The following is a 16,747-nucleotide window of genomic DNA, read 5'->3' on the forward strand; positions in this document are numbered from 1 at the left end:
CGATCCAAAAACCACTTTGAGAAGACAAAAGTATGATAACCTGATGTAGTGATACACAGTGGGAATTGAAAATGGTTTTATGGATTTATCATGAATCTGGTAAGTAGTCCCAAGCTACGACTTGCAAGAAAATAATAATAGTACCTAATAATTAAAAATATTTCCAGCCAACTTGTCATTCGTCCAATTATTTCAATGTGCATGTTATGTCCACTATGACAGTAATGGACATTTGGTACAACTTACAACTTAAAGATTCGTTTAAGATAAAACTATTATAGTATTGTGTAGTCCTATATATTATTTTAGATCTAAATAAAATAATTTCTGGGACTGCGGCTGTTCCACATAGGCTTTCACATGAGATTAAAATGTAAAATTAATTAATTTGACAATAATATTCTACGTTACAAGCATAGTTAAAACAAATTGAAGTATAATACATCGCTATTATTTAAACATCTAGAGAATATTTTTAGTGAACTACCATAATATCTCTTCACATTTAGTATACATACTAGAATAAAAAATGTAAACAAAATTCTTATCAGTACAATCTTACGATTAACATTATAATTAATTTTAACTTAAAATACCTATACAATATTAATCATACTTATACTTATTCTGAATAGCTCATTTATTAGTGGAATGCAACATGAATAATAAAATTCAAAATATAATTTCTATTATTTTGCTATTCATTTTTAAAGATAATATATATAATATATATACCTTATAATATGGTCTTAAATATTTTTAATTACTTAAAAGTCGAAACTTAGAATATTTTTTGTGTATAAGTATTAAAATCAGAACATAATCATTAATTACTGATTACCATCATAAGCTATTAAATATTACTTTACATACATATATTATCAAGAGTATTTTAAACGTAATTTTTATGAAATTAAATGTAAAACACGGCAAAAAATCACTTTAAATCGAAAAATGTATTTAAGTATCTATAATCTATAGGGATGTTTAATAAAAATGTAATTTATTGAATTTCACAGTAGTTTCTCTAAACATTAAATAATACCTAGCTTAAAAATGTTTTAACGATATTAATTTGGATCATTGTTATATAGGTTCAGAATTCAAATAATGAGGACTCATTATTTTTAAAAAAGTGTCTTACAAATATTAAGCACTGTAATACACCTACATATAAACAGAAGAGATAAGTGTCAAATATCATGTTTCTAATAATATGTTTTTATTTTAATATAAATAGTAAATAATTAATAAAATCATTTAAAATTTTCACCTTGAATGGTTAGCTAATTTCAAAGTTAAAATTGTTTGCTACAGACACCTTAGTTGAGTTGTAATATTTGAAACTAAAATTAAAGTTTGTTTACAGATAATACTTAAGGAGTCATTTACCGATTAATAAATCACATCTTATCTCACTTTATTAAAAAAAAGATTTTTTAACATTTGTAAAACCTATTTAAAACTTAAAATTTTAACGACTCTAAATTACAAAGTCTATTTAAAGTCGATAAACGGTTAACTTTTTTTGATAAATTGTTTGGTAGGTACTAGCAGAGTAATATTCATCTTTAGTGTGCGTTTTTGGAAAATACCTACCATAGAATCAAGAATGATAACGAAAATAAATAAATAATATTGCATGTAATTTATGACGATTCTCATTGATGAATAAACTGATAACACTATTAATATATAAAATACAGGTACCTAGTGTTGCAATAACAACTTTAAACTTTGAAGAGTGATTTTTTCGCCCCAAACTTAATGTGTGGGTAATTAAATTGGGGCTGCTTTGATGAAAATCTTTGAAAACGTAATACAAATATCTAGAAAAATATCTAAAAATAGCGATATCTTAATATTTTTCACCCCCCCCCCCAAAAAAAAAAATGTAATCTTTTTGTTCTGTTTCCTACAGTCTCTATAGTATATACTACGGTGAAGGGCGTTTCGATAAAAAGCAATATACTATTCATATTTTAATATTGCATTTGTCCAAATGACCTAAAAATATCTGGATTAATTTTTTTTTTTTTGTGAGCATTTTCAAAAAATCGAACCAGCTAACGTAAGTCATAATAATAATACTAATAAAAATAATAACAATAAAGTCAATAAAATATTCTGCAAAGTCCAGGGTCTCGAATCAATATTGTCATTGTACACATCGCGCTTATTTCCTCTGAATTTTGAGCGCACATCTCAAGTACCCAACGACCGCGGGTACATGGTTTCGTGCGCGAAAAACGCGGTATAACAACTTTAGTAAAATGTAAATACTCACAGCGCGGACGAGGCCCGCCTCCTGTTGAGTTCTCTGACCGGTAAGGCGGCCGGGTGCAGGAGCGTGGCCAGGCCCAGCCGTTCGACGCACAGCGACCTGGACCGGTCCCTGGCCGCCGTGATGCCAGTGGCGGACGCGGCGCGTGGCGGGGCAGCGGCCACGCTCAGCCGCCGGCCACCCGGCAACGTGGACGGCGGTGGCGGCGGCTGCTGCTGTTGGCCGTCCCTGTTGTCCACGCCCCGGAGACGCGACACCAGCTTCATGGTGGTCGCCGACGACGTCCGTTCGGCGTCGCCGGCCGAACCGTCGGCGCCGCCGCCGCCACCGACGGACGACCGTCGCCGCCACGTTCGCGAGTCCGTGTTGGAAACGGCGACAACGACAGCGACGACAACAACGACAACGACAACGACAACGACAACGACAACGACGACAGTACGACGGGTGTTCCGGCGCGCGGCTCTTCGGTTGGACGTCACGGGCGGGGGGAGGGTTGTCACGGGTTCCCCGCGGTTTTAGACTTTTGTTCGTTCGTGTTTTCCAAGCTAAAGCTCGCCAAACTGACCAACGACCGTTTTCGTGTTCCAAAATACACACGACACTGCGATTATATCATATAACGTATTACAATAAGTTATTAGTAGGTACTTGTGATGTGGTTATAGGTAGTAAACTTGGGTAAAATATGTTTAAAAAGTATATTTTTAATAAACACTCGAATACTCATTCGATAGATTTACTCTTAAAGTATTTGGAATGCTTTTAAAATACATTTTTGTTTTCGTTCTAGGTATTAAACCAATTTTAAATATCGACCTTCAACTTTTCTCTGAGAAAATTTGTAACTAGCACCAATATAATATTATAATATAATTTAATAATTTTAAATATCGCATATAATTTAAAGTTTTTGATAATCGATTAAAAATATTGTATACATTATTAGAAAACAACAAAAATAGTTATTATTGTAAATAAAATGCGGGAATAAAATGCTTTTAAAAAGTATTATTAATCGTTATTCCCTTATTTAGAATACTTTTGAGAAAAGAGTTCCATACACTTTATTCGCAATGTTACCCAAGATTGGTAGGTTTATCGTATAGGTACCACCTATATATTATTATTTGACATAAAGATAATATGTTCGTGTGTGTGTGTGTGTGTGTGTGTGTGTGTGTGTGTGTGTGTGTGTGTGTGTGTGTTAATGCACGCCTGTGTCTCCACTCATCGCCCACCCCACAACTACGAGCAACCACAATCTCGGAAAAATCTGAATATTATTAAATAAATATAATTTATTAACAAGATATTGTAATAAATAATAATATCGTTATCACCCACACTTCATCAACATCGCACTCCCGTTTGGTAATTGCAATAATAATACCAGTAATAATATAATTATCAAGTTAACCAAAGTTGTTCATCAATGGTTTTGAAGGTGCCCTGACACTCTATCGTGTCTTATATAATTTAAAAAGTTGTGTTTTAATCACAGTTTTTTAATTGGTTAGACGATGAGGTTATCTTCTAAATATACCCAATTGTTAAAATTTGTTGACGTAAAATTTAAAAATATTAAATTTGTCAACGTTATGTGGTTACAGTGGTCAAACGGTTAGGTCTGACCATTCAATCGCCATTACTGTTTAAATTCTGAACCATTACACTGGCTAACCTCTATGACTAGATTCTACAAATATTCGAAGGTAATATTGTGATAAAATAATAGTAGATATTACTTAGAAAATATAAATAATGAAATAAGTACATAGAGATTAACTCGTAAAAACTATATCGCATCACTCTTATAGTGATATTCAAAAATAACTTATTATTATACTACCTTTACATTTAGGAATACAAATAAACAAATTGTTGAAATTCAATTTTTGATACATTTTTGGCTGAGTGCATCAATTTGTACTTTTCATTTTTCGTTTTAACCAAACCTACTTTAACAACTAATTTTTCGCTTAGTTATTGGTGCAAAATTGTTCAAGTTAATACATTGCATATATTTGGATACAAAAATTAGCGGTTTAATAATATAAGAGAAGTGGAAACTCATTTTACGAATGGACAGAAAATGTTGTTTTGAGTTTAGAAATACAAACCTGACACAACAATGCAAATAGTCAAAAAACATTTTTTTATACCATAATTAGGTAGTCTATTACCTTCCCGAATCGACGTATCATGAATCTTTGCTCTATGGCCGTATACCACATGTGTCGACTAACCTGATATTTAAATCAGAGAAAGGGTTCAAATATAGTTATGATAAACGTATGATAAACGTATGTAAATATTTTTAAAAAAACATTGTTTTAGAAGAAAGGGTCGAATAATTAACTAATTGATGTCACCCAAACTTTTTAATTCTACCTACCTACTTAATTTACTTGCTAATTTATTGATATAAGCAGTCAGCTAAATCTTCAGTTGTTATGTTAATTGTATTAAATGGTATTGTTGATGTTATGTTTACCATCTGCACATTGACATTGTATTCAGTTAAGTACTGATTCATGAATGAAATTAATTAACACAAAATTGTGTGCCGATAAATTTGTTTATTAAAATAAATATACTCATATATTTTACTCAAGAATATTTATTGTTTCATCATATCTTATTTATAATTAATAACAATTTACCTAAATGAAACTATTTTTATAAATCCACTTTTCTCCAAGTCACAACTCGTGCACTAGTTATTTCCCACAGGACACGACTCTTTAACTTCAGTCTTGTGGTGTTAATCATTAAAATATTAAAAACTGAAATATCCTTCTTCTTGCAACCGTGTTACCAATTAGAGGCAGAATAAGAATCCAACCTTATCTTTTAAGACCTGGGATTAAAATTAAAAGATAACAATAACCATTTATATTTAAATGCGTGGTGTACATGCATTAAATAAACAGTTACTTAAATTAATCTTTGCATGTTGCGGTCATGTGTGATCTTCAAAATATAAGAGTCGAGAGTTTTTAAACTATTTAGTTTCTAGACACACTGTATTTTTATCATATGTGTATTATCCTCCTAATACGTTTAATATGTCATATAATATAATATGAATACGTTTTTTTTAAAACTTATTCCTGGAATTAATGAGAGAATTCTGTGTTACTGTTATCTGCTCTACCGGACCATTATTTCAGCAAACGAGCTTCGCTCCCCTCCTTACTGGTCCGTAGAATAATTAACTCTGTACATTGTTTTGTTAATTATTATTATTACTATATTTATCCCCAACACCCTATTTTTTGTCTTTTGACGAGTAAAAACCGGTAATTGATTTTTTTTAAAATTAACTTAAATAAAACGAAGCAATAAATGTCAGGATGATTGGTAGGCACGCCTACAAAATAAATTTCATACCAATTTCAAAATGTATTTACAAAGGTTCGTTTAAAAAACCAGTAATTTGATGTAGGTATTGTATTTTAAAATGTTATGTAGGTATTAAAGAAATTAATATAATTAGGAATAAGTATCCACAGTTTCGTCATTTCTGAATTCAGGATGTAGATTAATGATTAGGTTTCACTGTTTCATATAATATGACTATATGAGTAGTAAATAGTATAAATAGTATATATATATATATTTGGTGTATGGGCAAATTAATATATCTGTTATTGTTATCTAATGTAATATAACTACATATTATTGAATACTTAACTTTCATATTAATAATTTGTCTATAGTATGACAAAAACACTGACAAATAAGTTTTAGATCCATATAAAATATTATGTACAGTTCTTCACTGGTTACTATTGAAATTAATTATTTTATTTTTTCATGAAATTAGTTGTGGTACAAAACACTATAATAATAGTATAATGTATCATTTAAAAATAAAATATACCTAAATAATTTTTAAAACTAACTATAAAGCAGCTAGTTAATACAAAATTCTAATATGAATTTCAAATATAAATTTTCCAACATTTTAATACAAGTTCATGAATATGGAAAGATATGAATTTACTACCTACTAATGCAAATATGATAATATCTCGATTAAACAAATTGAATTTTTTCATAACAAATAAATTAAAATTATTATCATTTTTGTATTTATGTATAGATACTACTATGTAATAATACATCATATATAATATATAGTGCACTTGTAAAAAGTGTTTCCATGTTTATGACAATATTGTAATCATAACAAATTTATACATGACAAAATAACTAGCCATTTCATAGAGAAAATGCACAATAATTAAAAACATATTATGATCGAGGAGTTATTCAAGTGTTTCGAATAGTCTATACGAAGTCAAACATAACGCGAAATTCTGTAATTAACACTTAACACATCTGTCACGGCATCGAGTATGGATTAAGCATTACAATCTGCCCTCGATAATTAAAGTGGAGTCGAACGCAATAATTGTTACCTAACCAAACACGATTCGGCCACGGTGTAATATAGTGTGGTTGTATATGATTATAAGACCGAAAGTTTGATGATGTTATTAAAAAGCGGATAAATTGTGTAGCTCTTATACCGTTCATATTATTATGAAAAAATATTTCTCGACGACGGCGACGTATTATTATACACATACGGTGGTTTAGAAACGTGAGCGGATTGATTAGAGGGCATTTTTCGATCAAACTGACGATATATTATAATATATATATATATTGGGATATGATGTATATATATGTATAGAATGTGTATATAATACATATATATATATATATGATGAAAGACGCGGTAACGTCGGGAGATTGCGAGCGTTCGATATATTTCCTCGTTGAACGAAAAAGGATGAAAAAACGCAGGGAAAACGAGAGAGAAAAAAATGGAATGGAAAATAAGACCAATCTGCCAGCCACGGAGTAAATCATTTTACTTACGTCTAAAATATACGCGAGCCGCTTTTTATCTGCGTCCGACGTGCCGACGCCGACTGAACACTACAACGTGTGAGGTATAGAAATATGCGGTGAGCATCATACGTGCACATGCGAATCCAACGACGGTGCTTAGGGACTAGTTGTATACGACAGAGTAAAATCGAAAAATCACCGGTTAAACGGGCTGTCGGAGAATTCGCGAATGCTGTGGAATTTTTTCTATCAAATTTTCGAATATAAGGGTTTTTGTATATCATATTATTATTGTTATGCATGATTTGAAATATTTGAACATGGCGACATCATATTTTCATCGTTGCGTGGTGAACTTTTACCCTTTTAACTCACAGTATTATTGAAAATTTAATCATAGATATGTCTTAGTAGAATATTTTTCGTACTGAAAATATTTATGTGATGTATTGATATGTATCGAGTATTTTATTTTATTTACAAATACCTATTATGCGTTTAAATAGTTAAGACGAATGGAGTAATGTAACTAAGATTTCCTTTCATCCCACCTCTCTTATCAAAACTTTAAATTGTTATAAGTTGTTCGAATTACAATGATACTTCTATAAAATTGAGGTCATTGAAAGAACCAACAAATATTATCTCTATTATTAGGTGATATCTTTCTCTCTTTCTCTCTCCCATACACACAAGATACTATACTTAATATTTATAGTATGAATCTCAGCAAAACTAAAAAAAAAAAGTAAAAGTCCACTCTATAAAATAGGTAACCGAATTTCAGAGACTTTTAATACAAGTTGAATGGAAGTACTCAGAATGAAGAAAAAACACGAAAATTAATTGAGAAAATGCGAAACTTACGTTGAAAAAACCTGTATCTATGTACATCGTCGCAACCTGCAGAGTTTTAGGCGTGGCAAACACTTTTACGTGCTCGAAAAACCCATATGAACGGTAGCCACACGTAAAGCTATTGAATTGAATGTGATAAATACTATTGCATTCGTACCAAAATCGTAATGAAAAATATATAGGTACGTATTCTGGCGGATTGTTGTATAAAAAGTAACAATAGAGTGGTTTCGAGATTTATTTTTGTAATCACTATTAGATTAATAGGTTGTTACTAAACATTGTTATTTCTCATTGAATTGTATTTATATTGTGTTGATATTAAAATTATAATTAGCTACTAATTTGTAATTACTCTGCAGATTGTGTGAAAAATTCTTAAACTTTAAAATTTAATGTAAATGTTATAAAGATAATGGAGATTTAATGTTTTTTTTGGAATTCGTCTTAAAGAGATAAATCATAAGATTAGTTATGATATAGCTTTGCAAAGCTACCCCTTTTACCCAAACTCAATAAAAAGAATATCTAGCATTATATTCCGCTTGAAACTGGAACTGAAACAGTCAACAGGGCTAGGAATGAAAATCGCAAGTGTATATTATTATTACAGCCAAACTTGATTAACTCAAACTTTTTTCGAAATTTTGTCTGGTCCTTTCAACTTGGAATTGACCAAATCCTACTGTATAGCCAAATGTATCGAAGGGGTGGTATTTGGGTTTTTCTGAGACCTACAGCTGTTATAATACCTATACGAAATTATTGTTAAAACTCGCTGCCGATATAATATATGATGGAATAGCGAGGTGGGCTGAGAGAATGGATGGAATGGACTGTACGTAGAAGTAGAAGTATTATTCTTCTTATTATTACTATCATTATATAGGTGCGTGTTTACTGTTACACGCTGCGTGCGACCGCGAACAAGTGTTGCTGCCAGCCGAGCCGAAATAATCTGCGAAACGCGGTTATATAGGTATATCTCTCGGGAAGGACCCCATTTGTCATGTGTCGGGTAACCGTGGTAGTGGTGTGTAGGACGGGCATTTTAATAGAGGACTGGAGGTCTATTAAAGGAGTGCGCGGGTGGATTGTGTGTCGAGGAGCAACTCTAATTTGTGTGTTCGTATACCACTGTGGCACGCAAAAGGTGCTTCAAATCCTCCCGCCGCATACACCGGAGACAATTATTACCCCCGAAGGAGGTGCATAAGGAATTCTTGGAATTTCCGATATCATATTATATAATATATATATAAACACACACACACACACCCAATGATACAGTATAACAATAGTATAGTACCTATATACCTACGATATTTCCATTTGATTTGGTGGAATGGTAGTGGTTGGATATAAACTAGACGAAAGAACGAAAAATGAATTATTTTGAAACATCTAAGTGTGCTCGGACCTTCAGATGGCATTCCGTCGATAAATAATAAATGCGATGAGTGAACTATAGAATTTATATTAAAAATAATGCTGTAATAACTTGTTGTTACTCACTTTGTATTATACTCTTTTAACAAAGACACATGTAATAATAGAGCATCGTACAACACACCAAAACGTTGGATGGAGTGCAGTCCAAATTCAGAAAAAAATTATAAAATATTATAATTTATAAAAATAGCTAAATTGTTTGACGTTATCCGAAATAAACAATATAATAATATAACATAAAAACAATTTAAAAAAAAACTAAGGGCACATATTATCAAACTTGTGTTTAAATCAATAACAAAAATAAGTAAAATAAATAAATATGTAATAATTAATATTTAGCTTACTATATTCAAAAATATGCAAAATACAATAACTTCGCTTTTATACATTATTTATATATTCCAAGTATAATTTTTATTTTACTCTCCTATTTATTGAACGATTAATAAAAAAAAAAAAACATGGAACTACCAGAAGAATCCGTCCCTAGTAATTTGAATACCGTATTGTATTGTTTTTTTTTACATAAATGTAAATCAAAGTTTAAAAAGAACAAGTGTGTAAAATAAATTACTCATCTGTGTAATATTATAACACTTTGTTTTATATTATACAATATTTCATCGTTTTTTTTTTGCTTTTATTTATTTGAGTATTACACATCAAATCAAACAATAAATTAGCTTAACTCGTGTATTTAATAACAAATTACAATTTTATTGATTGGAAAAAAGTTTAATTTCAACTATTGTATGCTAAATTGTATTAACTCGTGTGAAATTTGATGATCGATATGCAGAGTCATAATGAATTTAATATCGGGATGCACTAATTTACAAGACAAAAATCTATAAAAAAACCATAAACGAATTTCGTCAAGTAGGTTGCACTACTGATGTACAGTAAGTTTCAATTGTAGATATAGGTACCTCGTCATTCAGTAGGTAGGTTTCTGTAATGTACGTGTTAAATTAGAATTAAACGATAAACCATCATACCTAAAAGTTAAAAAAAGCGAAGATGATCTAACGTTTATCGAACAATTATGTTAGTTATACCTAATATAAAAATTTTAATTTTTAACATATTTTAATAAATTATTGTATTTTATTTTGTTTTTCACAATTATTTGAAAAAGTTTCTACTTAGATATTTCTATTTTTAACCCATGAAAGTACAAACCGTATCAAATTTTCTACCTTAAACCTCCTTCAAAATTGATGATTGGAGCATTTATTCCACTAGAAAAGTGACTTCTTCGGACACAAAAATAAAAAAATAAAACACATCATTACCCGTTCAGGATCTAAAGTAATAAAGAGGGGTCAGATTTTTATGATTTTACACATTTGTTTCTAGTCTATGCAGTTAAACGGGAGTGAGAAATCTTTATGAATAATGAAACACAGAATTCACATGAAAATTTTTTTTGCATAAAAAAGCATATTTTAAGGGTTAGAGAATATTTGAGAATATTTTGATAATATAAGGCATATATAATGAACATATTTCAAGTATATCAGCACTTAGACGAATACATTGTTCTCTAAATGATTTATTTCTGGGTTTAAAAAAAATTAATCTCCAGGTATTATTGATTGCGATAGCACATCGGTTATTTCGTTAGCTATCTCGACTATCCGTTGAATAATATATAGTTATTAATTGTTATTGGAAAACTAATTTGATTAAATATAATAAAAAAATAAATTTAAACTGAATTTTTTTTTAATATTAAAATAATATTTTGCATATTTAAGGACATTAAACATCGTATAACTGGTATTTTAAAAGAATATTAAGAGAATATATTGCCTATTTTATGTGACAAAAACATCATATTTTAAGGATTTTAAGAGAATATAAATCCGACCATAGTAATAACCAATGAGTTAATTTAAAATCAAATTTTATAGTAAGTAATTTATAAATTTATAATAATGTTAAATAAAAACTGTATAATATTATGAATGAAATGTTTAACCAAGTTGTTTGAATATTAGATATATATACTTTAGATTTAGATTTCCAAATTTTAAATATATTTCTTAATTATAATATTTATTTATATATATAAATGTATATTCAATATTAATTATGTATCGCCCATCATAATAATATAATATTATAACTCGTAATACATGACGAAACAAACAAATGTTTAAAAGGGTCATTATGTTTTATACATAATATTAATCATTGTTAAATAATTTAATATCACTGAAAGTTTTACATTAAACAGATCTATTTATTATCATTTATAAAAATGATTACATTCTTAGAAATGAAAAAACAGAAATAATTGATAGTATTGATTTAAACGGGATAAATTTGTTTGAATAAAGGATTATTTTATTTATTATTGGTTTTGAGTACTCAGAAATCAAGTAAATTTAGGTGTACCGTAAATTCATCTTAATTTAATAGTATGAGTATTTAATTTTAGCAATCTCTTTGAGTACTTTTTAGTACTCATACAATAAAAAATTATTTGAACAAATTATATTTCCTCACCTGCAGTGTAGAATATTTGTATGACAAAAATAAACGAACTAATGCGTTCTTAAAACAAATACATTACGACCTTTTCGTTATTACACATGAGCGTAATCACTTTTTAGATTGGTACACACGACACCACGACACATACACACACACCATTAAAATAGAACAACAAAATAGTAATTCCCCATCGACAATTAAAATATTATTAAACATATTATATACGTAATATAGGATGTATTTTAATAGGTATACATTAATGTACTGTAATATACGAATTTAAACTGGGGTATTGACAGTTGTTCGTGATAATATTATACTTTTTGAATAACAAGCGGTGTGCTGACTGTCACACACGCAGATATTATGATACACACAAGGACGTTAAGGATAGGGGACACTAATAAAATACAAGTATCGAGGTTGTAAAAAAAATAAACCCAGTATTGAAAACTAGTCTTGTTTGCGATATTATAATTTAAAATGCATATAAACTTTTACTCATGTTTTAATAAAGAAGACATATATTATATGTATATACATTTTATCTCGTACAGTATTATATTTTACTACTAAAAAATAGGCAATTGAATGAGAACATGCGTTATGTTTGAAAATTATTTATACCATACACACGGAGGAGATTATACACTTAATGATACATGAACAATTTTTGTTTTACTCTAATTTAATTAAATAATACTGTACATAATAATATAATATGCATAGTAACTACAAAAGTAATATAATAGTATTATATAGAATTAATTCGTTACAGAAAAATTTTGGCTATGTTATTATAAGATTAATTGAGTCATTTTATTTTATCTTTTAAAATGTCTAGATTGGTGCAATGTATTTTTCTAAAAGCATATGACAATATTGACAAGTGAATAATGGAACTTGGGTAGTAAAATCTGATTGTGTAAGCCTTAAAAATCGCATATCATATGAACCACTTTCAAAATCTTATTCTCATATCACTTTGTAAGGAAAAAACAATACCGACATTTTATTTATTTTTATAGATATACACGATGATATGATCTTTTTCAGTGAACTAAGATTGATGTTTTAGTACATTTTACATGGCATTATTTTTCAATACAAAAAATTTTTAATCATGCGGTACAGTCAAAATGTTACACATATTTAAAAAATCAATCACATAAAGTAACATTCATTTCTAATTAAATAAAATAGTTAGAACATTTTATTATCATAGTACGAAAGCTACAATTAATGATTAAAAAATTACTGAGAATAAAATGAATAGCAGAGATATTAAATAGACAATTTCTACTAGAATCAAATAATTATTAAGCATAACTGAAATTCAACTAATATAAGTGAACATTTAATGTTAGATTTTAATACCATATGGTAGATATTTTTACCATACATCTTTAAATTATTTTTTAGTCTAATAATTTATTTTGTACTTGTTGTATACATCCATAAAAAGGAATCTTAACAATTTTATTTTAACTATATGTATGTTTTATACTTTATATTTTTATAAAAAAAACATATTAATTGTATTTTTTTTACGATTTGAAAGCTTAAAACGTATAAAATAAAATATGATTCACAATCAGGTTTGATTATAAGCTGTCAAAACGTCATACAAAATAAAAAAATAAAAAAATTCCACGTTTTTAAATCATTATTGTATATAGCTAGGTCACTATTATTATAGTTATAAAATCAGTTCGTATAATAGTCTATTTATACTTTGAAAACATTAACTAGGTGGTTTGGTACCTTTTATCAAAAAAGTTAGAACTATTTTGCAAATTAAGTTACTGCATAATATATTATCTTAAATAATTAATGAATGTACATGGTATGTATAGTCGTGTATGGGAGTATAATAGTTAATAGTATCAATCGAGAAGTAAAACAGTCTTACAATAATTCATATAAAATCAAATTTATAAATATACATTTTACCAAGTTTAAAATAAAAACATATTAAGAATATATCTAGCAAAAGTTCCAGTTAATTTTAAGGTATAAATGATGTTACTATAAAAGTAATAACAATAGGTACCAAGTACCTACAATAATAGTAATCTAATAAGATATGCGCACCTAAATTCTAAATGTATATTAATATATATTACAAGAGTTTAACACTTTAATTAAATTAATACTTAGTAAGATGAGAGTTATTGTTCTTATTAATTACAACATAATTTAAAAAGTATAAAACAATTGTATGCGCCATTATATCGACAAAAAAAAAGTTAAAAAGAATATTTTTCAAGCAATAAGCAAATACGAGATTGACAGTTACAGTACCTATATAAATATATGTTTAGCGACATTGTATAACAAGTATATAAATGCAATGAATAATAATTTCATACCACTTGAACATACACTCAAGGTAAATATTTAACTATTATAAAGCACTCATTTGAATAAATTATATATTAACAAGTGTCATTTGGGCGAGTGATTGATATTGAGCAATTTTTTCCACCGATATTAAATATAATAAAAATAAGAATGAAATAATATGAGTTCAATATGTGTTTGTATTTTTAACATTTATTCAAAATCTTTAGTTACGAAAAATATATTATGAACTTAGTATAATTGTCATACGAAAGTATCAACCACTTTTTATTATTCGAATTTAGTTGAATATCAAAATATAATGTTATACAGTAGGTAGCTCTACTTTACATAGTAATAATGATTTTTTTCCAAAATGACTTGATTTTCCATTTTTCAATTATGTTCAATATTTATACAACGCGATATTTTATATACATATATTATATTTGTAGGGATTGATCTATTTAGAATATTATTGTAAGACTGTAAGTAATTAAACAAAACAAAAAAAAAACTTAAGCAAACTCAAGTTAAATGTTTTCCCTAGTTCTAGTTGTTAAACAAACATTTGTCAGGTTTTTGTGTATATCTATGACCTACCTAATAATATGTACAACTATTTGTGCGTAGACGAAACCAAATTACTAAAATACAGATATTATGCATTTATAAAAGTGGTATGGTACAGACTTTTCAGTATAAATGATTCCTAATTATACAATACATTAAATTGATGTATGTTAATATGTGCATTATTATGTGTAAATAATAAATAATAATTTAAATGTTGTAATATAATTTAGTATAAATTACAACTATGCCAACTATAAACTTTCTGAATAAATATATATCCTTCAATAATAGATATTATATTATTATTTTGTTAAAGAAAAACATAATTAATTTCTCAGGTAATAAATAATTTTGGCATCGTATTTTATACTTAATTAGTTATGAATACAATCCTAAGACAAATTCCTAAATAATAGCTATTGACACACACACATACACACAATATGTACAATTATACAAAATCCCTAAACAACTGTACAGCGATGGTGTTTGCATTTTATACTTATTAGAAAAGTATATAACACTGTGGACAATTTAACATTTCAATAATATACATCACTCAGGATTGGCAATTAGACTATATTATTAATTATTCCTGATGTTGTTGATTATTTCTTATGGTACCTATACTATGAGATTTGGTAAATCGGTAAGCAGTAGGATATCAGTGATAACTTATCACACACATTTTTCGATTATATATTATAGTAAGATGTTCACACAAAAGCTTGTTAGGGAAAAAAAGGAATCCACTTGAACTAATAAGAATACTTTTATCAAAATTGTCTAAAATAAAAAATACTCAATGTAAAAGCACTTGGTGTGCTTGGAGGCCAGCTTCTAAATAATCAGTTATGTAATTTTATAGTTAGACAAAAACTCATATTCACCTACACCTGGCACGTGCAACTGTTCTGTATGAAACCCTAAAGGGTCGTTTTTCTAAAATTGTCGAACAATTTCGAAACAAAAAAATTATTATTCATGCGTCATATACTACGTTATAAACTATTTAAAAGTTTTCTCTGAAACAATATCCGTCGTCCATTTTATCAACAGTTAGCTATCTACTATTGTGCGATACGTCTGTGCAGTGTGTAGTGTGAACCCATGAGGTAAATATGCATAGGACGTCCCTATATTTATATTAAACCTGGCCTGATGATAACCCAAAATTATATTATGCATTTTTCTGTGTCAACATACCTTAATATCGCTACCGCTTTTTTTTTTTTTTTTAATATTACACGATAGGTACCTATTTTTCCGATTTAAATCATCTCCAGCGGCTACCAAACACAGAACGTTCCAAGGCGATTACCCAGTACCCTACATGTACACACATAAAACGTGTACGTACAGTATTTTACGACGATTTAATAATTATTAATTCACTAACTAAATCCGCTTGCGTACAACGAAACCGACGACGGACGAGTCGAACTGGGCGAGAGTGACAGCGTAGCGGACGGCAGCGGCTGACCGACGACGGATTCGCACTGCAACACGTGCGCGTGCCGCCCGATCATCAGCCGGTCGGCGGCGAGCCACGGCGTGACGCCAGCGTGTCGCTACCTAGTGGACCGCGACCGCCGCCGGCTGTTTTCGCGCCCGTCGGTGAACAACCGACCGTTTGCCCTGTCGCCGTAGTCCACCGACAGGCGTCGCCAACATTACATGAGTCCGACAGACCGAATTTTTAAAAATTACACTCCAATGCCCGTTGATGTATTACATTTCAATAGTTATCGTATTAGAAACGTCATTCACTCGGCCACAATAATATCTCGATGAAATGACTGCAATATTGTAGTATTATATAAATTGTGAAATTCAAATAAATCGAGTTTGTTCGCCGTG

General features: G+C 29.1%; 1 protein-coding gene across 2 annotated transcripts in view; it reads right to left on the minus strand.

The window, feature by feature from the left end:
• LOC111036789 (GTPase-activating Rap/Ran-GAP domain-like protein 3) overlaps positions 1–16,384 on the minus strand; it is a 121,018-nt gene extending 104,634 nt beyond the window's left edge. Inside the window, exons 1-2 of one of the 2 annotated variants that reach the window (XM_022318975.1) lie at positions 16,146–16,384; positions 2,288–2,888 (exon numbers count right to left, since the gene is read on the minus strand). In XM_022318975.1, the coding sequence (XP_022174667.1) occupies positions 2,288–2,550 (263 nt within the window). In that variant the 5' untranslated portion in view covers positions 2,551–2,888; positions 16,146–16,384. Of the gene's footprint in view, positions 1–2,287; positions 2,889–16,093 lie in introns of both variants that reach the window. The other variant, XM_022318976.1, reaches the window with a different exon arrangement.
• Positions 16,385–16,747: the final 363 nt, after the last annotated feature.

The sequence above is a fragment of the Myzus persicae genome, unplaced genomic scaffold, assembly GCF_001856785.1.
Source record: "Myzus persicae strain clone G006 unplaced genomic scaffold, MPER_G0061.0, whole genome shotgun sequence".
Lineage (NCBI taxonomy): Eukaryota > Metazoa > Arthropoda > Insecta > Hemiptera > Aphididae > Myzus > Myzus persicae.